At 37.3% G+C, this 27,129-nt stretch overlaps 1 protein-coding gene across 3 annotated transcripts in view; it reads left to right on the top strand.

Annotated features, from left to right (window-relative positions):
* The window catches only part of LOC128261944 (tyrosine-protein kinase Btk29A), a 47,073-nt gene extending 21,248 nt beyond the window's left edge, over positions 1–25,825 (top strand). The window contains exons 1-10 of one of the 3 annotated variants that reach the window (XM_052995916.1): positions 6,323–6,639; positions 12,306–12,537; positions 22,404–22,609; positions 22,681–22,797; positions 22,859–22,939; positions 23,003–23,133; positions 23,462–23,590; positions 23,650–24,422; positions 24,477–24,610; positions 24,671–25,825. In XM_052995916.1, the coding sequence (XP_052851876.1) occupies positions 12,396–12,537; positions 22,404–22,609; positions 22,681–22,797; positions 22,859–22,939; positions 23,003–23,133; positions 23,462–23,590; positions 23,650–24,422; positions 24,477–24,610; positions 24,671–24,769 (1,812 nt within the window). In that variant the 5' untranslated portion in view covers positions 6,323–6,639; positions 12,306–12,395 and the 3' untranslated portion in view covers positions 24,770–25,825. Of the gene's footprint in view, positions 1–6,322; positions 6,640–12,305; positions 12,538–18,825; positions 19,530–22,403; positions 22,610–22,680; positions 22,798–22,858; positions 22,940–23,002; positions 23,134–23,461; positions 23,591–23,649; positions 24,423–24,476; positions 24,611–24,670 lie in introns of those variants that run through there. The other 2 variants (XM_052995917.1, XM_052995914.1) reach the window with 2 other exon arrangements.
* Positions 25,826–27,129: the final 1,304 nt, after the last annotated feature.

Raw genomic sequence — 27,129 nt, 5'->3', positions numbered from 1 at the left:
CTATACATTCAGGATAATTTATATTTTTTCCTTTTTGTATTGATAAACGTAAAGTTTTGATAGGGATAAGCTTGTATGCTTGTTAAGAGCTTATTAAGTTTTACCATACGAAATATAAAACCTAGAGCTGTTTGTTAAATTGGATGTCCTCCTCCAAAGACTCTATCTTTAAGTGCCATGCGGGCACCAACTTTCCGCCGGAGTTGAAGAACCTCTTGAGGCTAGCCTTGACTGGCGACTTCCTTGCCGTGTCAGGCAAATGTCATTGTCAACTGTGGGAGTTCCCCACACTGTTTTTTTGCCTTTTTGCCTTGCCCCCAAGATCCTCCGACGAACACCGGGGTCCAACTGCCCCGCCCCATTCGGGTATCTTCCTTTGTATCTGCACATTTTTTCTCACTTATTGCCCCCGGTTTTTCACACACATGTTCTGCATTCGCAACGCTTTTCCTTTTTCCTGTCGTCAGGCCTTATTTGACACATTGTCTGCGGTGCCAACTGGCTCCCCATTTGGATTCTTCTTTATTTTAAATTGTGTGTGCGTGTCTGAAGTGCAGCTCTTCTACTTTTCTAAGCCGTTAATGAGCAGGCTCGAAAGGAGGCTGGCGAGAAGAATCCGAGAGTTACGCAGATACTTACACGTCTGGATGTGTGTGGCCGGAACAAATACCACCACAAAATGGAAATATGTCTGGGTATACAAGTCTAATGCAAGTTGGCACCTGATGGCAAGTTTTTTATTGACTGGGTGCGAATTCCACATAAGGCGTCTGTGGTCAGCAAAGTTTGTCTTGCATATTTGCCTGGAGATTTCAGGAACTAACAGGCTTTACTTCCACAAACTATAAAAGCAGAAATGGAAAACAAAGTAACTTGATAGATAAGAGAATTGAACTTCAAATGTTATAATAAGAATAGGTATCCCCTTTTTATCAACCCCACGAAACTCATTGTTTAATCGAGTAAGATTATGTCAGGTTGTTTTGAGTCATCAAAACAAATCTTTGGTTAGCATAGATAATAAATTCTACAGGAAATCTTCAAAGGGGGTACAGCAAATCTGTCTTTATTATCTTTAAAAAAAAAAACCCAAAACAAATTTCCAAAAGAAATGCTCTACAATAGTTTTCATTTACTTGTTCAATATCTAATGTGTGCGTTGGGAATGTAAACAGCCTTTTTGGCTGGCATTATTACCCAAATCCTTTGCTCTCATTATCAGCTGTCATAAATATTTTGATCTAGATTTCCAATTTTCCCGGCACCTTCTTCAACCTTAACCCTCGACCGCCCCAGGCAGCTGAAATTGTTGGACAGAACTTTTCCCATTCGCCGACAGCCCGCAGATGTCAAGCTGAATTTTCTGATTGCTCATTTGTGTCATCAGATTAGATTGGTAAATGGGAACGAAAGTGGGAACCAGAAGACACAGACCCCTAGATGCCATGTGTGACCACATTGTGTCTCATTGTTTGACAGTTTTACCGAATTTAGGGCCCAACAAATTTCCAGTTCCCCCTGCTGGCGATATCTTCATAAGGATTCTCGCCACACTTTTTTTTTTTTTTTTTTTTGATTCGGTGGGGACATCAATTAAGGGCGTCACTTTAAATTGCCGTTAAGTCTGCCAATTTCGGCCAGTCATTCGGCGGTTCCATGGGGATCTCGAAGGAGCCAAGCGGAAATAACAATAAAAATCAGGTCGACTTCATCTTCATTTATCACCGCCGAAGACAATGAAAGTGGAATGACTTGGCCTGCGATTGCGGGAGCTTGTCAGTTGCCGTTACAATAAATTAGCCTGTCAATTTTCTCCTTCGGTTATCTTACACTCCCCCACCACACCACTCCTCAAAGGCCTCGAGGTCTTCAGAAATTAATTATGCTGCCCGAAATCCTTTTTATCCACATTTTGACTTTCGCCGCGTGCCATCGACATCGCGATGTGTTGGCATTGTTGCAATTAAAAGAAAGACTCTTAAAAATGAGTAAGAGGAAAAGTGTTAAGCTTCTGACAAGCAATAAGGTACATTGCTGTGATTTATTAATTGAAAATACGCTAATATTAATAAGAACAACATTTTTAGATAGTTATACAAAGCTATAGTTATGTACAATCTATTAAAATAAACCACAAACTTTAAATTGTAAAAAATGTGTTGAATAAATCACAAAAATAAAGAACAGCAAAGTATCTACCTGTTATAAATAGATAAAAAAAAAACAACTCAAAGAAAAGTATTATCCTCACAAGACGACAAAGAATGTCGGAATGTTCCCCGATTCATTTGAAAGATGAAAATAAATGAAGTAATAAACCCAACTAAACCGAATAATCAGGCGAAACGCAGAAAGAACGGTCCGCTAGCTGCAATTTAACGATGTCGTTGCTCTTTCTCCAGATTGTTTTCTAGTTTGGTTTTTGGTTCTTTTCGACTATATGCCCGAAAACAGAGATTTATGGGTCTCGTTTTAAGTGCTTCAAAAATAGTTTCATGTTGTGATTATTATCTGGGTACCGCGCGGGGTAAGGAAAATAAAGAGTGAAAAGGCAGGGGAAATCTAACCCATAAAAAAGTGAACCCGAAAGCAAAGAAGCGAGTTGAAAAAAGTTTTTCTATTAAGAATAAACTTGAGTTTTTAGGTTGCACTTTTTTTTTGGGTTTTTTTTTTTTTCGTTTTTTGTCTCCTCTTTTTTTATTTTATTATTTTGACAAACCAACACCAAACACCCCCACCGAAGGCAGGCAGGGAGGGTTTCCTTTTGGCCAGTTCTCCAAACTGGTTTCGGTTTTTAGCCTGCTCGGATGTATCCAAAAAAAAAAGCAACCAGCCAGTTCGATATTTAAGAGCAAACCTCAAGAGAACAGCAGCCAAACAAACTCAAATCCAGGCAAACCAACTAAAAAAAAAAGCTAAAAACCCAACACAAACTGGTTTTTATTTTGGCTCTGGCTTGGGCCAATTGTTAAAGCCTCGAATCTCGAATGGAAAAAGTAAACAACAACAATTGGCCAGTATCTCGGCATCACCATTGTGTGAGTGTGCCTAGGCACGTGCAATGAACTTGGCTAAGAAAACTAGGATGGAAGCTGGACTTTGAGATGCGATGCTTCCTTTCTGGCCGCAGGCTTTGAATTCTTAAGTTAACAGAAGACCGAAGGGCGGAACTGCCCTGTCTATCAATTCAGTCCGTCCCCCTGATGATTTGATTAATTTCGCTATTAGCCGATCTTGGCCAGCCGTCCGCCCCCTTCCATTTGATTGTAATTAGGTGCCCCTTGTTGTCTCCTGCAGCTCGGAAAAGAACACCAAAATGCGTCGGGTGACTGACCATGAAAACGGACCTTAAGTCGCAGTCCGATAAAAAGTCACAGTGCACTTGAAAAAGATTATAATTATATATTTACATTTATATTTATATTATTTCAAGATGATGATACAGAAATTCTGTACATTTTGCTTAATCTGTTAATCGCTTAAACCGATTTTTCTTAAAATAAGAGTAAGTTTAAATATGTATTTGTTTTGGTTTTGTTTTGTAAATATTTTGAAGAAATTCAAGACAATATTTTTTGTTTTCTTCAGCAAATGGTTACTCAAGTTAGGAAGTTGATTTTTTTAAAACAGCTGAACAATCAAGTTTCATGTTATGTTAAACTTATACGAGCTATGGAATCGCAAACAGAGTGATATTGTATTGATTTAATATAGGTATCCTTGAGTTCTTGGTATCTTATTATATATTTAGGTGATTGAAAATATTTCCAGTGTATGTTGTCTGAACCGCGTCGCTGTTCCCGTTCTTGAAAACCAATCCACCAGACAAGAAACGCGCCTTTGTGCCTTGTATTAGTTGTTGCTGCTGCTTTTTGTTCATGCATCTTCAGTGGCTGGTGGCTGGTGGCTGTTGGTTTCGATGCCTTCGACCTGCCCAATGTGCCTCGGTCTTAGCTTCATTCTGTTGGGTTCTGTTCGGTTCATTTTGAGTTCTGTTCTGTTCTGTTCTGTTCTGGTCGGATCTTTCAAAAAGTTTTAGGCCGCCTCGCGGTTGGAGTGCGGTATCCCCACCGCACCCCCTGGTCGTCCTGCAATGATTAATGATGCGTTCTGTTGTGATTCGTTCTAAACGTGGGAAATCGGCAGCAGAAGCCGAGCTTTCGAATGCTTTGAACCCTTCTTTTTTTTCACCCGTTCTCCTTTGTTAACTCACTCAATTCTCTTAACCTTTCCATCTCGACGAAAAAGACCACGCAATAATTATTTTTGGCCATACATAATATCTTAGCAAATTTCTCAACCAATTAGTTTCTTTTCACGAAGAACTGGCGTGTGACAAGTGTTTGATTTCCCATAATCTGCCATTTGATATTACATAATAGCATGGTCTTGTGGCAGGATTTGTTATGCTAATCCGGGGATTAACTCATGTCTGTAGAATCGAAGTGAAATGAAGAAAGAATTTCTATAAATTGCCAAGCAGGTTTGGCAGTTGATTAGAGGCATTTAATTATAGGATATTGAGTGGTTTGCGTCAAATACATTTGATAGATGGTATGGTAATGATTTCTTAGTATACAAATGTTTCTCTGAAATAAACATTACTTTTTTTTTGCTTTGAAAACTAGTTTAAGAAAGTTGTCTATGGCAGGGGTTTTATTATGAGGAAATTATAAAAAACGTGTACTTAATTACATGTTTGGTTTATTTTTTACACGATAATCTAAAAATCGGGATCTTTCAAATATTAATGTATAAAATTTTTTTTAGTATTTCCTACTATAAAATTGTAATACCACTTTATATTACGAAATAAGTATTTGTTTAGTATTTCCTACTATAAAATTTGAATATAAAATTACTTTTTACATAGTAAATGTTTTGTATGTTACCATTAACCATTTGAAAAAATAAGAAAAAAGACATATGTATAACGAGCACAGAATATGAATACAAATTACATTATGATAGACTGATTCCAAATATTAGAGCTAAATATTAATATGTATCCTATCTATTTATATCGGATGCTTCTTTTTTCCTTGATTAAAATTTTCCTCAGTTTCTTTTGGATTTCTTGTTTTGCTCCAAAAATGTTTTTCCTAATTGTGCCTTAAAATTTATATTAGCCATGTGTCTCTTTTTCTATATCCCTCTCTTTCTACACTGGCAACTCCATTTTGGCCGCCAGCCAAAAGATGCAGCAGCAACCATCCCCTCTCTTCCACCTTACCCCTTTCTCCATCTCTTAATATCTCTATCTCCCTCTCTTTTTGTGTGTGCTGCATTGCAAGTTGCCTTGCCCAAAAAAAAAAATAAAGACACACACGAAAAAAAAACTTGCTCTTGAGCATGTGGTGCTCATTTCCTTAAAACTTAAGAACTTTATATTATAGTCTTTTGCCGTCTCTTTTACACTCGCAGTTACGCATGTAACTAATTTTTAACAGATTCTAACTGTAATTGTGAGTGGCTAAGTGCACAAGTGCTCATCGATTTGACTGGGCTACAGAAACAACAAAAAGTACTAAAATTTGCGGTTATATTCGCTCCTCTCTTTTGATCTGCTGCACTTTGCTGCTCCATTGTACTTTCTGCTGCTCCACTCTTTTGATTTCATATTATTCTCTCTTCTGATGCTCCACTATTCTCTCTCTCAGCTGCTCCACTCTGCTGGCCCGCCTTGTGGTTGCTTTACCCCCTACTTGGCGGCTCTCTTAAGATATGCATCTGCTCTTCCCCTTCCTCATTTAAGAGGATCTTTCTTCCATACATACTCTCTATACACATGGAAAATTTTTAAAAACCATATAATATATGATCGGAACAAAAACACGACCCAAAAAGTGAAAAATCGTATTTATAAAAAGGCCAACCCTCTGAGTGTAATAGTCAAAGCATACTTTTTGGGGACCGACTACAGAGAAAACGGAACTAACATATCTCAAAATATTTTTCCGATCGTTATAAATTATTTGTATGACTTGGTTAAGCAAAGATTCGTCTTTTTAATATAATTTTTTGATTCAGGAAAAGAAATAATTTAAAGCGGTATGAATTAATTTAATGATTAGAAGATGTAAATTGGATTCCAACAAACAACAAAATCTTTTATTTGACTTTTAAGACATTGTTTAAATGATGTAAAAAACTTCTCTGAAATAGTGTTTGCTTTTTAAAACACATATGTAGTCACTCTCAAAAATACCTATTTTCATGTAGAAATGTATTTTTGCAAGTGTAATATCGACTCTGCCGCAGCGCTCTCTCCCACTCTTGCGCCAGCAACTTCTTGAGCTGCCGAAGAGCGCTCGACGCCTGCGCGTTTCGTTTGAGTCGCTTTTGAATCGTCGTCGAGTGCACAACGCAAAGCGGGAAGCGGATTGCGGTTTCGAATTTAGCTGTTGTTTCGATTGTCGCGTGTGCCATTCAAAATATATAGAATTACTAACTGAAATCAACGCCAACCAAATTGCTAGATCACTGGCGGTCGTGTTAAGCCGCAAAAAGTGCAATAAATCTGAAAATTTATTTACGGCCAAAACGCGTGGCGGCGACAAAATGTAAATGCTCAGGCCAAAGTGAAGTTTCTCAAAGTGCTCAAAAGTGTTCTCAGCCCCCCGAATATATAATCCAAATGTAAATATCTATGTAAAGATAATTAAATAACAAAGTGTTTGCAGCCAGTCGAAGCGAAGAAATTGGGTTTCTTGATTTATTACCGCTGGAGATCTCACTCATCTCCAAAACTCATTTCTAACAGTAAAAGTTGCTTATGTCACGGCACACACAACTATAGAAACATACATGTACCTGCGTTCAAACCCTATTTAGTTGACCAATCTGGCAACTCTGGGGAGCCGAGTAAAGTTGTTTAACTTGTTTCTTTTTGGCGTGCCACAGCAGTTTTTCTGCTTTTTGCTTTCGTGCTTATCTTTTGCGCATTTTCTAACAGCCCCCCTGTCACCTGCCACCCCTCTCAGAAATTCATTATTTTTTCTGCCCATTTGCTTAATTAACTTGTCGAAAAAAGCACACACAAAATACAACAAACTTACATGCGAAAGAATCTCCTCAAAGGTTTATTTTTAGTTTATCGTATTCTATTGTGTTTTTTTTTGGTTTTGCCAAATCCATGCTGATGGGCATAAATAAATGAACGTTAATTTGTGATTTAGGCACGTGTAAAGATTTTAATCTTTCAAGATTTAGCTCATTGAGTTTTTAAAGGTTTATTATTCTGAAGAAGGTTAATTTGTTCCCCGGTAGCCAGGCTTTGTTTAATTTAATTGAAAAAATTACAAAAGTAAATATCACAAATATATTGTTAAGCTAATTATGATTATTTTTATTGTATATTTTTATAAAACCATTAACTAATATTTCCTATTCCCATTAATCAACTTGATTTATTTATTTTTTAAATAAAAGCTAAGGAAATTGCGAACTATGTTATCTTGTAAATTTTGTACTTGGCTACTAGAAAATAAACCTTTACATTTTCGAACTTTTACTTCGTTGACAATAACGCACTTTCTTTCTATAAAAAAAACTCTTTTGATGAGCTCTACCCATGAACAAATTTCCCTGTCTCCTTTTGCTTTTTTACTTTACCCCTCCCTTTCTCACCAGATCAATTAGCACAAAGTGAGGGCGCCTCCGATCCTAACGAACTTCAATTTCAAAGTCGTTTTATGGCTCTAAAAACCTGAGAAAAATCCTAAGCAGGTAGCCGAAATCCTTCACTCTTGTGTAATTCAATATTATTCTTGTAGATATTTGTGTATTTTCAAAACAGGATCCTCAGAACAACAGCTCTCTTTTCGTTTCTTTCCTCGTTTGTTTTTCGTTTGAGTCTTGAGTTTTGAGTTTAGGTCACTTTGCTTTAACGAGAATTTGTTCGCCGTTCGCCGTTTGTTTTATGTTTATTTTTGTCGTTGTTTTGTTGTCTCTTGTGAGGCCAGCACGTTCAGGCAAACGCTTAAATACTTAAGCCTGCTTATCACGTAACCCAGCTCAGAAACAACCCATGGAAAGCCGTGGAATAACACTACCGACTTAAAACCGAGAGCCGAGTGTTGCCATAAGGCACTCACTCTATAATGAAAGATATTACCTGGGAGTGGTTATAAAGGAAGTATCAATCTTCATCGGGTCTCATGGGTATTTCATCATATGCCGTAATTCCAGTTTTTTTTAAAAACCGTTATTTTTTGTTGTTATTTTTTAATATTTTCCCAAGGCTATAATAATTTTTCGGAATTCCAAACTAACAAAGGGGTCAAATAGTAGTTGCAAACTATAACTATAAATTCCTAATAATTGTCAAGGAATACCTAATTCATAGATCTGGAATCTTCGTAAAACAGCCTTTTCATAACATCTTGACTCCATTTGCGTTGTCATTGTTTTTCTCGTAATGTTTTCCAGTAATCGGGGGTATGTCCCCACATTTCCTATGGGCATTTGTGAACTTACACTTTAGTTGTCCATACACATTTCTCTCAACTCTCGATTGGCTTATCAGTTGGGGCTCCTATCGCTTTGGCTATCGTTGATCCCAGGGCAGTAAAAAATTACAAAGAGCAGCACTAAAAGTGCCGTTTCAAATTTCAATAGAAATCAATTTAAGTCTGATCGTGTTTTCTCAGCTTTCGTAAAGCTTTTGTTTATAGAAAAAAATTTCTCCTCATATCCGCTTCCATCTTTATTCTTCATGGTGTTCTTTTCATGGGAAGAGGGTCCATAAAAAATAATAAAAATAACAAACCAAAAAGTCATTAAAAGGTAGCTTGAAATTGTCATTAAAAACTGAGAAATAAGCCGAACAAAAGGCCAGAGGTAGAGTGAGTGAAAGATATAAAATTCCATACATGGATGGCGAGGCATTAAATTTGTAACTCCAAAATGTAACTACCGAGTCATTAATGTTTGGGTTACAAATATTTTGATGGCAGGCCGATTAAACAAGGCGGGAGGCAGGTTTCTTGAGTGTGTGGATAATTCTTGGTAAATGCGATTGGCATCTCTAACCTCTCCATAAAAGTAAATAAAACAAACGAGGCAAGATGTTCTTAACAAATGAGCAAACAGTAAAATCCTCTTCATGATGTAATGTACTTCCATACAATTGCTTTCATAATATTAGTGTCGTCTCATTAAAAATTAGAGTTACAATCTTTTTAAACTTTACAAAACAATTACACTTAAACTGTTTGTATTTTATTGATTATTTTTTTTTATTGATTATTTTCCATTAGTTGTTCTATAAATATACTGTCACTAAAGTTAGTTTAGATTTATTTTAATTTTTAAAATTGATGTTTTTTATTGATAAAGCTCAATTAAAATTATTAAATGATGACAATCGATTCATAACTAGTTTTTGTTTTAATGACCCTAGATAACGATAAATCAAAAGATTTTTACCATAACTCTTGTAACTTATTTTTCGAGATCCTTAAACTATTTATTTCACCTCAGCTGTGTGGTATGTGTTTATGTGTGGCAGGTACCTAAGAGAGTTATTCATTGTCCATGTTAATTATCGGTAGGAAAATTGTATGTTTTCCACTCTCAAACAGGCCAAACCACTTGTGTGGCTGCTTGGCTCAATTTATAATGCAAACCAGGTTTAAAATCGAAGGATCCGCCGCCTAACGGTTGTGGCAGTACACGCACACTGGCTCAGATAGTCAGAGACACAGATACGAAAAGGTAGTTTTCGGATGCCTCTTCGAAGGTTGCAAATAAAAATCGGAAACAAGTTTTTCGCCCCATCTCATTCTGTCTGTAGGTAGCTCTCTTTGAAACTGGTTAAAACTCTTTTGCGTATTGCGAAAGCCACTAAGTTTTTTCCTTATTTTTTTCTTTTTTGTTTTCGGTTCCGTTAGCAATTTGCCAAAAGTAAATTGGCCCAAAGATTCAATTGCAATTTGCTGGCTGTTGCGGCTGCCTGTTCATAAAAATTGCATTTTATGGGAGCCCCAAAAACAGCGGGTCAAGGTCAGCTACGTGCCATTTCATTTCCAGACTTTTTAACACCGTATCGTAAACCCCGAAATATCGGGGGAAAGACGTAGATGAAGTCGGGACCACAACAGAGGAGGGAAAATAAAAACATGACAAGCGAAAGCTATAGCTTCTTTCACTCCCTTCGACGCCGCCGCTTGACCGCTTTAAGTTATTTGGCGGATTTGCTTTGTTCACGCTCCTCAAGTTGTTGGATTTTTTCGGCTTTAGCATTTACCTTTCGGAATCAGGTCAAAGCGGTTGCTTTCTTTCACTTTGCCACGCCCCAAACGGTTTATTTTGAATCTTTTATTTTGGCAGCGCTTTCCTTTCGCCCGGGGCATCGCATCTTAACTCTTTTTTGATTTATGCTGGGTCAGGCAAGGTCAATAAGACGTCCATATGTCGCCGCTTTACATATTCATTTATTCAGTTGTGTTTTTTAGTTGACGACAAGTAAGAGTTGAACTGTGTTTTTTTTTTCTCCGTTTTGGTGTCAGCACTCACATGCAATTAGAGTCGCGACTTTAATGGCTGTTGTGTAAGGCGTGAAAATTTCACTTTTCCCAATTCGACACGAGTTTTAAGCTGAAATCTGTAGCATTTATAACTAGCAAATAAACAACAAAGAGCGCTGGCTTAAGACTGCGATTCAATCAACTATAAAGTACTCTATTGTTTCCATAATTCCCACGACTTTTCATCACGCTTTTAACTTTAATTTTCTCAAATAAACTATATGCCGCCCTTGGGCTATGCACTTAAGCTGGGAGTTTATAGTATTAAAACATTTATATACTGAACTTTTATCTTTTTAAAAAAATGAACTAAGAATTTTCTGTTTCCTAGCATAACACCGTTTTTCCTTACTTTATAACTTTCGCAAGCCTAAGAATAACCTTGTTTTATTTCTTGGAAAAGCAATTAAAATTGATGTCATGTTTCTATGCTTACATCTAATAGGTATTCGAAAGTAAACAATTTTTGCCTATTCATGTGTCACAGTTTATTCACTTCCCAATAAATTCAGTCCACACCTGATCGCTTCCATATCGTTTTAACTGTTTATTAACCTTCTACCAATCAGTCTGTAAATAGACTTTAATTTTAATACTGGGCCACGCCCATTGTGCGTAAACCGCAAGCCGAGCGTCGTTAATCATTTTGAAAGTTCATTAGATTTCGTGTGTTTGTTCCACTGAATTAAGGAACCAACGGGGTGAAAAAAAACTTGAAATTGATGTTAATTATGTTGCCAACAGTTGCTACTAAAAAAAAAGAGACACCCAAGCGAGTGTGTTCGTTACAGTAGAGCTCAATGAACTGCGCCTAGGTCTCCTCTGCCCACGGCTATAGATTGTTGTCTAAGATTGGTTTTGATGTCGTTTTTTTCCTCACTGGGTGCGTTTTGTTTGCTTCAAGGTTTTCACTTGCCTTAAATGAAGTATACCCATCTTGTAAATATATGAAAACTGTTCTACTTAGTTCAAAGCTTCATAAATCAATTTTTGGTTTTAAAGATTGGATCCGTCATTAGCTTCTACCGCAGAAAAATTATTAATAATCTTTTGCTGTGCAGCGCTTCACTCGAACAATTACAATGCGAAAATCAATGAAGCTGATGATGATTGTCGATAATGATGGGGGCAACCTCAACCGACTTTGGCTGCAGCATCATTAGCTTTTGCAGCAGTCTAACCCCGATTGTTTAGATGCTTTTAGCTTAGCTTGGCTGCAATCTGTGCCAAGCATTTTTAAGGAAATTCTCGAGCTCATCTCGAAGAATTAAAAAAAAAAACGAGACACGTTTAAATGTTCTTCAAACAAAGCATAAATCAAATGCAAAGTGTGTTTGATTTATGAGAGTTTCATGTGTACGAGGTAGTTAAAAGCCTGCCTCCAATATTTATATTCAATTGCCAAAACAGGAATTGAAATTTCGTCGGCTTCCTCTGTTGGGTATTTTGTTGGTTTGATTGATTGTTTCAATGGTCAGCCATTTGGGTTTGGGCAATTATAGCATCCATGAAAATTGATGGACTTCAAGTAGTGTTGTAGTATGCTTCCGCAAACGTTGTACTTGAGCAGAAGCTCATTAAGTTGTGAACCTAATGTATTTATGTGTGATTCGAAAAAATCGCAATTACAAACCAGTGCAAAATGAAAAAAAAAAATAAAAATAAATAAAAATAAACACAAATCGCTTCGACTGGCTTCAAAACCGCTTACCCAACTCAACTTTAATGACCCACAACGCGCCAATGTTTAAACAAATCTATTTCTCCCCCTGCCAGCTATAAAAATTAAATTGAAATAGGGAAAACAGAGTTTGAAAACGCGTGTGCAGCGCCAGCGTTTTTAGTCGCCATCTCATCCGTTCCCAAATGATTCCCTGCGTGAGTTTGGCCGAAACGAGCGTCATTGGCAACATGAAGGAGCGGGTCAAGGAAATGAAAGTGTTCGGCTGCCGGCTCAACTTCTGGAACCACATTGGTCACAGCCTGACCAGTTCCAAAGCCAAAGAAGGTAAATATCAAAACACCAACCAGCGGATCAATAGACTTAACACAAGTGCTATAAAAGTCCTACCTTAAGCAAAAAACAAGTGATTCGGGTTTTAAATAAATTAAGACAAATCTCTTAAGAATTATGTCAAGTATTTGTTTAATATTATTTTCTGTGTCGGAGTCCATGCTTAAACCGCCAAACATAATATAGCTTTTTTTTTTGCTGTGAGTACAGGTTTTGTCTGTTAAAATCCCAATTAAACAAGACAGCGCATCAAGGTAATATATGAGCTTGCTTAATCAAACACAACAAAATGTAAAAGACATTATTTGAATAAGGATTGAAACTATGCAAAGTAAAAACTGCTTGCAAAATGAACGTCGTTCTTATATTGTTGTATCTTAATAAAACAAATTGCATCTGTAATTACATATTTGACAAATTTATCTGCGGTGGAATCTAGACATTAGATATGTGTGATTACTAGCAAGTACTTTTCAAAAAATTGTTTCTAAAAATATTTTCTGATAAGGGGAACTTCTTGGGCCCATTGTTTGTTAGTTTAACCGACGGTTTTCACAACGCAAACAAATGATTTAATCTTGTGCAGCCAATCCCTGGATAAATACTAAGAGTGCCTCAATTACCTAAATGTATTGCAGCGTAAACATTTCTGGAGGCTTTGCCATACCAATTGTAAACACGAATCCCTCTGATAGGGGATCTATAAACCAATTCAGATATGTATTGCCACATTGCGTGCAATGTTAAAGCTCAACTCCCATAGATGATGACGCCGAGTCATCCCGCAGAGGCGTCGCTGGCGATTATTGCCTTTGAAAGAAACGGAAAGTCGTATCTTGCACTGGAAGAAAAGTCACTTTAAATTGAGCAACTTTAAATTCCTTACTTGCAAATTATTATAAAAAAGCTGGGGTCTTGTAGAAGAAATGTACTTCTGTGCGAAAACCTTTTCTTTGCTGTAATATAAATATTTAATATAAATTGGAACATTTATACAATGTCTCATTTAGAAGTTTTATAAAAATTTTTTTCCCAATTTTTGAACTTTCATGGAAAATTTTAAACACATTTTTCTTTTCTGGGACAAATGAAAAGTTTTAGAACTGTATTTTCCCAGTGCTTGAGCCAAGCCAGCATTTAGCGACAGTCTGCCGATGCGATCGCTGCTGGCCGCTCTTGGATCTCCGCTCCCTGACAATTATCATGATTATATGGCCATGGCTCAGATGGCAGGCGGTTATTAGATGAACGTCAGCAATGCGGCAGGGCAGGCAGAGGAGCAAAAGAACATATGACAGCAGCTGGGCGAGACGATGCCAGGCACACGATAAAGAAAGGCAGAAAAAACAGCGGAGAAACAAGAGGAGCTGAGATGCAGGAGGAGACATGGCAATTGCATAATTGAAATCAATTAGCAGTCGTCGGCCAAGCCCAGAAGAAAAACCTGAAGACGTAGATCCCAAAGATCCATCCATCCATCCATCCATCCATCCATCCATCCATCCATCCATCCAACCATCCATCCAGTCGCAATAAAACCGAAAGTGCCAGATGAGGGAGGGGAAATTGTAGATTCTACGATGCTCTGCAGGCAGATGCATCAATGCCAAACGATAAGTCGGTTTTTTGCATAGTAATTTCATATGAAAGACGAAGATTGAAAGCTGTTCCATCATGCTTGCTCTAGTCCCCCTTCTATACCCCCTTTTATCCCCTCCATTTTATCTTTTTTTTTATAGCACGCCCCACTTTGAGCGTTTTGTGCGCCTTTTTCTCGCTAGACTTTCGGTTTTACTTTTGTGTTCATTTCGCTTTGTTTTCTTTTGGCTGATTGGCATGCCAAAGTTGACAATAAAATTATTGCCCTGTTGTTGTTTTTGTTGCTGTGTATGCTGTGTGTGCCTATTTATGGCCTTTACTTAACAATGACCACAAAAATTTGCAATTTGCATTTGCAATTTGAGCCAAAAGCACAAGCCATTGGCAGCAGCTTCTGTCCCTGTCTCTGTCTTTCACAGCCACTTGTTGATTGTCGAGCGGTTTCGGTGCTTTAAAGTTGACCAAAGCAATTGACCAGAAACATTCAATTTATTTTGTAGTTGTAGAATTTCATGTGCATGTCAAGCTGCGTTTTTCGAGTGTTTTTAGGGGGTATTAAACGTACACTGTCAGTGTTATTTGTTGGAAAAGTTAAGAAAACCTTTTATAACTTACCTATTAAACTATTATCATTGTAAAACCATATAGTGATTTAATATAAATAACAATTTCATTTCTTAACTTGCTACACTCTTAAAGTTTAATGACAATTTTACAAGACCACTTACTGTTTTAATAAAATGTAATCTTTTTAAAACTTCTGTACTTTAAAGGGTATTTATTTGGGTTACTTCAAGATTGTTAGAATTTCCTCACACTGTTCTGCTAAATAAAAAAACGTGTGATTGCCATGACGTCACATAACAAAGTTCGTGTCACAATGCGAAATCACCGCAAACTTGACGCAGATGCTAATTATTGTGGCGGCACACCTGTCCCACCAATGCACTCCACCATGCTTGACAAGTCGACAAATGAATCTAAGTCAAGTTCCACTAAAAGTTAACCGCATTATCGATATGAAAACAAAATGGGATATACCCCAGTGGCGTGTGAATTCCGATTCCATTTCCCATTTACCCGAAATAGCCTTCACTGGATTCCGTAAAAATTGTTTAAAAACGAAACCGAAAACAGAAACCCCAGAGACGCAAATCTTGTGAACCGGCAATGGCACGTTCAGCTCAGTTCAACTCAACAAAACTCAAGTCAAGTCGAGTTAAGTTAAGTTAAGTTAACTTGGGCAGTCGCCAAACCAGTTGGCAAGTCAAAGCAGTTGCAAAAAGCGTATTTAAATAATATTGTAAATTGTCTTTGGCCCGACAAAGCAATCGGTGGTGACTCTTCAGACCATGGCATGGGGTTTCATTTTGCTTCTGGGCACGAAGCTACGTGCATTGCTGCACCTGGTTTACACTCCATTCTTCGTTCAGTAGTTCTGGGTTGCCATGCAAAATAGCCGAAGATCTTTTAAAACCAAGCTCCTACCATCCGGTTGCCAAGTTTAATTTATTGTAAATTCAATTTGCATCGAGATGCGAAACATAAAGTTATTGACAAGACAAGTCTGCCTGAAAATGGAAAAATGTCTTTCTGACTAAACTAAAACAGCCCAGAAAAAAAAAACAAAAATAAACCATAAAACATCAAGGTCAGAAAGCAGCTCAAAAGTTGCTTATCAACTTTATGATTTTGAATTTTAAGACATTTAACTTGGGGTTTCTCGCTGTCATAAATACAATTTTCATCTGGCTGTGGCCTCTTAAATGGTTTCATTAAAAATGCATAAAAATAAAACAAAACCCTACGCGCCGCGCTGCAAGCTGCTGTCAAAAATTAACCAGAAATTGAAAAAAATATTGTATATCACACAAAATATCAAGCAGCAACGCCCGCTTTATTTTCGACGTCATTTTTCATATGCAAATTGGGTCGATTGATTTCGCTTTGCCCGGCGACTATTTCTTCCTTTGTTCGGGGTTTGTTTCCCAAAACTTTTGTTTGCATTTGGAAGTGATTTAAGGCGTCAATCGCCTGGGGATATAGTTTTTCAGGGGAAATTTGACTTAAAACTTATGTGAGTTTGAAGAGTTGCATAATTGTGCCTCTAAACTGGCTTGTAAATCTGATAAACGAGTGAAAAATGCAGCTTAAAATATGATTATATGCTCATGAAAAAAAGTACGATTTTTGGAAAATGTTTCGAAATGTTAGGGATGTTTATAAATGTGCCCACTTAAAATATATTATGTCAAAGCTGTTAAAAATTCGCATTATAATGGGCTAATTTAACCTTGTTCAATTACTACCCTCTCAAGTCCCACTTCCGTCTGGCATTAATTGAATGCCAGAATGAGAAACCGAATCGAATGCATAATTCGATGCATTCTCGGCAATAAATTGGCTAAACAAATTACCGTTGTGGCAATTAATCAAGTCGTGTAAAGTTATTGGGGAAAGGAACACCCACAAACAGACTGCGAGATAATCGCGAGAAACATTTCAATCAACTTGGCAAACTTGGTTCTGTCAGCTCAACAAACTGCTGGCAAAATTATTAGAATTCCATGGGTTCTTGAATGCCGCAATGTTTTGTATTCATGGCGCATGCGTTAAAATGTTATTAACCCACATTTGCATAACAAATAACAAAAACAGAGACGATGCGGCCACGATTACAATTTGTTGTTTGTCTTTTTGCCGTTTCCTGTTTGATTATTATGGCTGCTTTGTTATTGTTTGTTGTCGCTGACTGCACAATTTTTCAAACAATTTGCGTGTAATTATTTGTTTTCTTTGCCGCATGCAACTTGCCAATTAGTTAACAATTTTTCACACGCTTTTTCATGAGCGTCGGATGTAAACATTTAACCTTAATTTTTGTCCATACATATATTTGGTTTTGTGTGACATAAATTTTGTATGGCTTTAATATGATTGACATGATATGACTCTGCACTTCCAATATTTGATTTATAAAATAAGTACTCCCTCTACTATTTAAGGTTTTCTTGCTCTTACGTTTTTTTTTTATAAATTATTATGTACTTAAATTTTTATGTATAAAAAGTGCTTGCATTTATCTAATAATCGTACCTTTTCTTTAGTATGTTTTTCCAGAGTTTCTCTGTATTTATTACGAACTTTTTTTTAAAAGCGCTAAATGGTCTTTTAGCCACTAATTTTTAGTCTTGTGTCAGTAAAAATTCTTCTTAAGCATAATCAACATCCTTTTCTTACTAACAACTTTTATATTTTTTCTCATTTTACAACAAAATTGCATTGTGACCACAAGTTATATTTAAGCAAAACCGTTGCCTACTTTTAGGCAGAATACAAAAACGAACAAATGGGGCCAAAGATAATGAAAGTTGGTGCTTGACTGGGAGATAGTATAAATTAATGAGATTATTGGCAAGTCAACTTAAAACTTAACAACTTTTTATAGATCTAACAAAAATAGTTTTCATTAAATAAATATTTAAATAATATTTAAAAACAATAAAGTTATGGATATAATTTATTATTTATGTTGCCATCAGCAACATGTTGCTGGCGTAGTAGCAACTTTTGTTGCTGCTGCCAACCGTTTCATATTTATTGGCTACCGGCTTGGCAACACACACTATTACACACCTGCACAGGTGTGCAGACATCACCCATCTCGCTCTTGCCTGCTGATTTTCCCGCCTGTTGCTTCATCTTCGCAGAGAAGAAATAGCAAAAGAAACTCTTCGTTTTTTTCTTTCGGTCTTGTCTCTTGCGCCCTTTTTTGTTTTTCTACACACTTTGCTATTATACAAGTGAGTTTTCGTGCTTTTTGTTCTCCGAAAACTTCAACGTACAAGCAAAAGTTCAAAAGTTTTGTTTCGTTTCATTGATGTAATTGTTGTAATCGTTGCTTTTATTGTTGGTGTGTGGCTATTATGGCAACTTTGCCGTTAACATTCAAAGAAAATTTGTTTTACAGTTGAAGACGCATCGCTTGGTAAATACAACAAACAATACTACCAAAAAAAAAAAAAAATCATAGTTGCAGCTTCACAAGCTTGAATAATATCAGAAGAATCGTTAGCTCTCAACTCCGCACCTTGATCGGTAATATATATAGGAATGTGTATGTTGCTGCACACCGAGAAAAGTATTAAACTTTTTAATTGCCTAGCTTAGGTTTATACACTTAATAAGTCGGAATAACATAATAAATTTATTAGAAAATAATTATTTGATGATCTATTTAGTTTACTTTACTTTTAAAAGTACGTATACGTTATATGCGTATATTATACACGTGTTTTTACTATTAATTAGTTTAACTAATGCCTGATAGTGCATTGATAATATAATTATAATTGGGGGTCTTCAAGTTAAACCTCTTGATAACTTTTATATTTCCACATTGCAGTGCTTACAGACTTCGCTTTCAGCATTGTATAAAATTTTTCACAGTGTTTGTTTATGTTGCTCAAGTTTTCGTCGTTTCGCTTGGCGGCTTCTGCTTTGTTGAGCCTGCTGCTTTTGCTCTCCATTCTCTTCACTCTCCGCTCTCCACTGCTACAATTAAGTTTTACTTTATGTTTATGGCCTCCGTGTGTTGGAAGTTGTTTGTGTTGTTGCTTTTCCCAGTCAGGTTGCTGCTGTCTGGCTAAAAAAAATTCAGTTGCCATTTCAGTCAGTTGGCTTTTAAACATTTACTGAAACAGTTCGCGTCGCGCACAAAATTTCATTTTTTAAAGGAGAAAGAAAGAAAAAACCATAAGAAATGCATACCACAAAGTTGTTGTGATTTTATTTGTGTTTAAAATAAAATGAAAAACAAAGTTTACAAACATAACTAATGCTAGAAAGAGCTCAAATTAGTTATAGTATATGGAAAATGTTTTCAAGATGGCGTCGCTATTTGCCATTCTGTGAAAGCAGACTTCAGATATTGCCAAAATAATTAATAACAAATATATTGCTACAGTCGAGATTACTAGAAAATAATAAAATCTTGAGCACAGGAAGCTCTGAGTTTTTTCATTCGAGGGCCGCGTTAACGGTAAAAGCCGCTCAGCATCGCTGAATGGGGAACGCTTAAAGGTCAACAGCAAGCAGCAAGCAGCAACAGCAACTACTATAATAACAAATAACAACAACTGCAGATTGCAAAAAGGAAGCAACCGAGAAACCAGTTTGCCAACAACCTGAAACTGTAGTTCAAAGAATTGCAAATCGAAAAAGAAGAAACATAAAAAACCGAACAAGCGATTTATGTGAAAGTGAATTGACACAATTACTGCAAGACATCGCCGAAGAGTGGAATTTTTGCTGAGTGGAGTCTCCGAAGTCTTCACCACAGATATTCCCTGAAGCAGCTATGATGCTTTTATCGGCTCTGAAGCTGGGTAAGCTGGATAATCGAGGTCTTAAATTCAAATTTTAATCCTTGTTTATTAAAAAATGTCAGCTAGTATCGGATAGAAAAATAGTGGGAATGCGGATTATACATTTTGTTCTTTAACTTTCGAAACATATTATTTAAAAATTAAGAAAACAATTCCAAAAGAATCCAATATACAAACATATTGCCATATAAAAGAATTTGATATCAACAAATTTACATTTATTTTTTAATGTGTAAACCATGGTTTTAGACCCTGATCTTGTTTGTAACATTTGTGGGCGTTTTCCTTGCGCTGGTGTCTTTGAGTCATCGTCCAAACATTTTGATTAGTTTCACCTGTTTGGAATAACTAATAGAGAACAAAGCAGAAAAACACGTGTTTGAAAGTCTTGCAGCTTTTGATTTTCACAAACACTCTGCTCGAGGTTGAGCACCAGCTGCAATAACAATACTCGCATTAACAGCAATAACAAGAATAGCAATTTGCATAACAAATTGTTGTCAGAGGAGGGTTAAGAAGGGGGCGGTGAGGGGCGGAAAAAGCGGAGCAAAGACAAAGCACAATTACACAATTAGCTATAAATACCTGTACAGCGGTAATGACAAAATGTTGCAAGTGCGCTTGGAAATGCAACGCACCTGTTGATGTGGCAAACACTCACTCACACTAAGTTTGCATACCTCCAGTAAATCCTCTTTCCATTTATGAGCAACATATGAAAGAGCTTTGACTTGTGCATAAATGAAAAATGTACTTCCGTTTGGCAGTTTTCAAGTGATTTAAATACTCAAATGGCGGTGCAACGGAAAAACCCAGTTAACTACTCATGAATATGAATACACTGATATTTAAAGAGAGTTTCAAAATTTAAAATCTACTACTTTTTAAATAATCATAACTAAAATTATAAATTTATTACAAAACTTTATATTTCAAATCAACTTTAATCTTTTTTGAACCAAGCTTTGGAAGCGTTTTGTTAAACTGAACAATTTTTCTAATCAAAATAAAGTACTATAAAAAATCTCATTCACTTTTTCCATCTTAGTCAAATTAAGTCAAATAAGACAAGCTTTCGGCAGAAGTCAGACATCAAAGATTGCAATTTTCTTATTATAAGTATATGTATGCTGAGGATATGCTTGAAGCGGTTTTCATTTGCATGGAAAATGGCCAAACAAAAGCTTGAACACGGCTTTAACAACCGGCAAGTGTGCGATTGTGTGCGTTCGGCTGGGAAAGAAAGAAAAACTTTCTATTTTGGGTTTCAATCTTGCATCAATGCAGGGGCACGAGTACCCAACTGATGTATTGTGTACGTAGTTGGAGTGTTGCCTCCAAGGCTTTTGTCATCTTTTGCCGGCACGTTTTCCTCGTAACGCTGTGGCTTGACTTGTTTGTGAGAATGGGTGGAAAACGGGGCGGAGCAGAGACAACAAGTTTTCACATGAAAAATGTGCGCGCTTTGTTGCTTTGTGCTTTGTGATATTGAGAAAATTGCCTTATCAATTGAAAGCCAGTGGCAGCCAGTCACTAACTGCAGGGCAATTTTTCTCTTACCATATTTTGTACCGATTTATTTATATATATACACAATAAAGCGAGTTGGGAAATCGCTAAAGCCGTAGGCAGTCACTTTCGCTTTGCGATTAACCTTCACTTTTGTTTTAGCCGCTCGGCGCTCGCGATTCTCGAGCAGAGGCGCCTACCTGAAGCACTTCTCCGTCCGCTCATCCGATGCAAAGTGGATTCCGAGTGGCAGCAGCACAAGCAGCAGTGCACAGAAAATCCAAATATCAGAAAACAAAAGCAAAATACAAAATGTGTATCATGAGCGCAAAGTTGACTCATTTGCTGAGGGCGATTGCATAAGAGACGCCCACTCAAATGCCGAAACTCGACTGCTCTCGACTGGCATTTAAGTTTCATTTATTTATCTTTATTTATTTTTTCTTTAATTGGGGTTACACTTTGAGTTCACTTCGAGCTAACGTTATTATTATTGACGGGCACTCGAAAAACCCCGGTTGCCAAACACTGAAATCGCTATAAGCCGAGCAAAGTCCAGCTCATCAAAAAGCTTTCCAATGCCCCGATGTCTTTGATTTATCTGCGAATTGTGGGCGACTGAGCGGGCGCCTTGAACCATTGAAAATCTTGTCAGTGTTCAGTGTCACCGCTTGGCCAGCGCCTAATTAATTATCACCTTGACAAGAATCGCAAGCCACAAAAAAAAGCAAAACTACCACACAAAAACATAAGGCGATTTTGCGATATTTGTCGATGGCTAATTAATTGGGCAGCCCTGGGGCCTGAAAATGTTTAAGTTTAGATTTGAGTGTAGTACATGGGTCACTAATGTAAAATACCTAAGTGGTGTTTTCAAAATTAACTATTTATATATTTTTATGAGCTGATCATTTGAGATGGGTATGAAAATGTTTTATTACATTTACTAAACATTTAAATGTTATCTTAATTTGTTTTTACAGTTTCATTTAGTTATTTCTAAAATTCTTTGTGCGTTTCCCAAAATATTTAAACTTTTAAATTTGTGGATTAATTTAACAGTGTCTAAAATTAAAAATTTATATGATTCGTATAGGTTTTAAGTACTTAAATCAGAAATTCATCATGCATATTTATATGAATGTTAGTAATAAAAAAATGTATTTTATTTAAAACATTATGTTACTGTAATTTCTATCACCGAACAAAAGACTTAGGCAACGAACTCTTACGATTTTTTTAATTAGTTTGTAATAACGCTGTTCTGGTTTACTACAAATAACCTTCACAGCAAACGAAAGACTTAGACAACGAACTTGAATATGTTTGCTAAAACATTTTTTTTCTTTTTCTATATTCTTGCAGGCAACGGCAGTTCTCCAGCCCAGAATTCAACGCGCAGCATCAGCCCCAACAGCTCCACGACCAACAGTCAGTTCAGCCTGCAGCACAACAGCTCGGGGAGTCTCGGCGGCGGAGTGGGCGGCGGATTGGGAGGCGGAGGCAGCCTTGGCCTAGGCGGCGGAGGAGGAGGTGGCGGCAGTTGCACGCCCACATCACTGCAGCCTCAGGTGAGTTTCGCGCAGACATCGCCCAATAATTAAAACTAGCATCTAATCAACTTTCGATTCGGTACGAACAGTCCTCGTTGACAACTTTCAAGCAATCCCCAACTCTATTGAACGGTAACGGAACTCTATTGGATGCCAATATGCCTGGCGGTATACCAACCCCCGGAACACCGAATTCCAAAGCCAAAGTGAGAATCAGCTGCATTTTTATACATTGAAAGTGGTTATTAATTTTGATTTATTTGTTAGGACAATTCACACTTTGTCAAATTGGTGGTGGCTCTCTATCCATTCAAAGCCATCGAAGGCGGCGATCTATCGCTGGAAAAGGTAAGTGTTACACAAATCCCCATCCTTTATGAATGTAAAGAAATGATTTTGATATATTTCCAGAATGCGGAATACGAGGTTATCGATGACTCACAGGAGCACTGGTGGAAGGTCAAAGATGGCGTAGGAAATGTCGGCTATATACCCAGCAACTATGTCAAGCCTAAGGCGCTGCTGGGCCTGGAGCGCTATGAGTGAGTAAAACAAGCTGTGAAAATAACAAAACTTAGGCCTTAGCCATCGGTTGAAACCAGAAATCATTAAAGCAGCTATATAAAAATATGTGTTTATTGTAATCTTGATGTTCAAGGTTAGAATACATAATGATATCTAAAGTATCTATAAGGAGAAAATAAACTTGTCCATTTATTAAATACCTATATTAAATTTCATACATAAAAGCTATAATGTCAAGTTCTTAACTTAAATGAAGATAAGTAAAAACTCTTCTTACTTTAAAGCATAGGTTTTTGGATAACAATATTATGTGCCTTTCTAATGATTGTAAATCTTTATTTCTAGATGGTATGTGGGCGACATGTCGCGACAGAGGGCCGAATCCCTGCTAAAACAGGGCGACAAGGAGGGCTGCTTTGTGGTCCGCAAGTCATCGACAAAGGGTCTCTACACACTATCGCTGCATACCAAAGTGTAAGTCGAAAAATATAAATAAATAAAACATATAAATATTTATGCCACGTTATTTACAGTCCACAGTCGCATGTGAAGCACTATCACATCAAGCAGAATGCCCGCTGCGAGTATTATTTGAGCGAGAAGCACTGCTGTGAAACTATTCCGGATCTGATCAACTACCATCGCCACAACTCTGGGGGCTTGGCCTGCCGTCTCAAATCCTCGCCCTGCGATCGTCCAGTTCCACCGACGGCGGGATTGTCCCACGACAAGTGGGAGATCCATCCGATGGAACTGATGCTGATGGAGGAACTGGGATCGGGACAGTTTGGTGTGGTGCGGCGCGGCAAGTGGCGTGGATCGATTGACACGGCAGTGAAGATGATGAAGGAGGGCACCATGTCCGAGGACGATTTCATTGAGGAGGCCAAGGTGATGACCAAGCTGCAGCATCCGAATCTGGTGCAGCTATATGGCGTGTGCTCCAAGCACCGACCCATCTACATTGTCACCGAGTACATGAAGCATGGCTCCTTGTTGAACTACTTGCGCCGGCATGAGAAGACCCTGATTGGCAACATGGGTCTGCTGCTGGACATGTGCATACAGGTGAGCAAGGGCATGACCTACCTGGAGCGCCACAACTACATCCATCGAGATCTGGCTGCCCGCAATTGCCTTGTGGGCTCCGAGAATGTCGTCAAAGTGGCCGACTTTGGACTGGCCCGATACGTTCTGGACGATCAGTACACAAGCTCCGGCGGCACCAAGTTTCCCATCAAGTGGGCGCCGCCCGAGGTGCTCAACTATACGCGCTTCTCCTCCAAGAGCGATGTGTGGGCATACGGTGAGTCTTTGCAATCAATGCCCATTGATTTAATGACTAATAAATGTGTTTTAGGTGTGCTGATGTGGGAGATCTTCACCTGCGGCAAGATGCCGTACGGTCGCCTAAAGAACACCGAGGTTGTGGAGCGTGTGCAGCGCGGAATTATCCTAGAGAAACCAAAGTCGTGTGCCAAGGAGATTTATGATGTGAGTTCACATACCCTTAAGAGTTGTAACCTCTTCTAATATATCTATCTTTATCAATAGGTCATGAAGTTGTGCTGGTCCCATGGACCCGAGGAGCGTCCCGCGTTCCGTGTGCTCATGGACCAGCTGGCTCTTGTGGCCCAGACGCTAACCGACTAAGAAGCGGACCAGATGGCGGCACTCATCGCCTGGAATCAACACGCACTGAACACACTGAAGCATCTTAAGATATTGAAGAACGTTAAAGGCATTAGATTTAGGTTACACAGATGCGGCGGAGAAGAATGATATATTTAGATTTATACATACATGTATATGAACCATAAGATTTAGTTAAGTGCGAGCCAGTTTACAATTACGGCACGAAAAACCATACGATTATGGCATACTTGGATTATTTGATAGAGCTAGAGCTAGAGCTGAGCGAATGATATCATTATGTTTATGAACGCGTTAACTGTTAGTCGGTGTAGATACCAAGCGCAACAACTGACAGTCACATATAGCAACTATATTACAAGAGAAAACGGAAATGCATTAAAGTATGGAAAACTGTAGGTAATAGTCAAATTTTTGATACATTTCACATACCGAAAGCGAATTACAAAATTATAACGATACATGCATATGATACGATACTTAAATGTGCTTTTTTAAATAGCGAGCCCCTGTGCTAAGCAAAATATGATTATCTCTAAAGAATGATAGAAACAAACAAACAAGAAAACTGATTAAGCATTAAACACTAAAATGTAAGCCTCAAGTCGAAAGCGAAATGTTTGCACAACTGATAAAGGATGAAGGAACCGAAGGATGATTATGGAAAAGTTCGCCAAGGAACATAAACAATTTTTAGACTAGATTTTTACGTGCTTAGCTTAAGTTTTGTGATTTATTGTTTAATTCTTGCAGACGATTTTTATTTTTATTTAATTTTGATCTTGCGATGACTTCTCCCACTCTCAAAGTATGAATCGAGTACGATATAAATGCGAGAAATTTATACCATATGCTTTATATTTTAACTGAATTCTTTCGTTTTTTTATGCTTACACCATATAAAGATATATAGGTATCTATCTATACACATATTTTACCGTATTTTTATGAAAGTTTTACTTAATTAATTTTATAATTTGATTAAGCAACCAGAAACACAAAAGAGAAAACGAAAAACAGAAAATTAAATAAAATGTACGATAAACATTTATTTATCCCTCTGGGAACCTCTTATTTTTATTCCTTTGCGAAACTCGAAGACTGCGAGCACAGAACTCGGTTTCACACCAAAAAAAATGTTTGCGAGCCAAGATCAGACGAAAAGAATTTGAAGCAATGAGAACAGAACCAAAATAGAAGCAACTCACATAGACTTATAGCCAGACTATACAAGATAGCGAGAACTGACACCAACAGAAACCAAATCAAACAGCAAATCAAGCCGAAACACCAACAAGCAAAACCAAAAGCGCATTTTGTACAACTTTTGATACAGCATTTTGATACGAGACTCGAACTATACACAGAAACCGCAAAGGTTTGTCTATGTTTATATGAATGTGGTAGCCAGTAAGCGTCCTTCGTACGACTATATATAGCATTAGCCGATCCACAAACAATGATAATGCCTATCTATGATGATTCCTCTTGCCGAGCGAGGGCAGCCTGGAGATGCAGTTTCCTCCTGCCCATCCGCAAAATCCTTGCAGTAGCCACTATCCAGACTAAGGTCAACATATACAATCTACAAATTACACTACTAACTTATACTACGCGGCTTAGTTGATTTCTTGCGCCTATGCATATAGAAATATATATATATATATATACGATAAACATACGATTACAAAATACGTTTATTGCCATAAAACCCAACTCCCAGAAAAAAAGAAAACCAAAACCAAAAATCATCAACGTGATATTGCTAATAAAAGAACCGAAAATAATGATGCTCTTTCATGTTTTATAAATAGTTGGGGTCCATTAAAACTATAAATTATATGTGAAAACTGCAACTGTCTTCAAGGTGGCGGTGACATGTTGTTAACAATATTCATATCACAGCCAGCTTTGAGGAGCGTTGCGGTCTTTCTATCTCCTTGACATCGGGCTGTTTTAAGGATTTTAAAGATTTTAATTATCAAGAAAATAAATAAACATTAAAGAAAGAGAAGTTATGAAATCTTGTATATTGATTGGGTTAAGCATGGTAACATTGCTACTTAGCCCGAAATTATGCTACATTTAAGATGATAGCCAAAAAATAAAACTATTTTTATGCATGATTTTCAACTTATGATTTTGTCTTATTTTGTCTATATATTGCCTACTATTAGGGTACCACTAAATTAACAATAAAAAAAATAAAGAATCGACTAAGTTTTGATATATCTTAATTTTAATGTCTTTTTTTAAATGGTTAGTTGAAGAACTCACGAAAAATAGTTCTTTAGAGTCTTTAAAAAATAAAGATTATCATGGTTTCTGTGCAAAACAAATTGTCATGCTCCATTAGTCAC

This window comes from Drosophila gunungcola, unplaced genomic scaffold, assembly GCF_025200985.1.
Source record: "Drosophila gunungcola strain Sukarami unplaced genomic scaffold, Dgunungcola_SK_2 000001F, whole genome shotgun sequence".
In the NCBI taxonomy this organism is placed as follows: domain Eukaryota; kingdom Metazoa; phylum Arthropoda; class Insecta; order Diptera; family Drosophilidae; genus Drosophila; species Drosophila gunungcola.
This window is presented reverse-complemented; position numbering and strand designations above follow the sequence as displayed.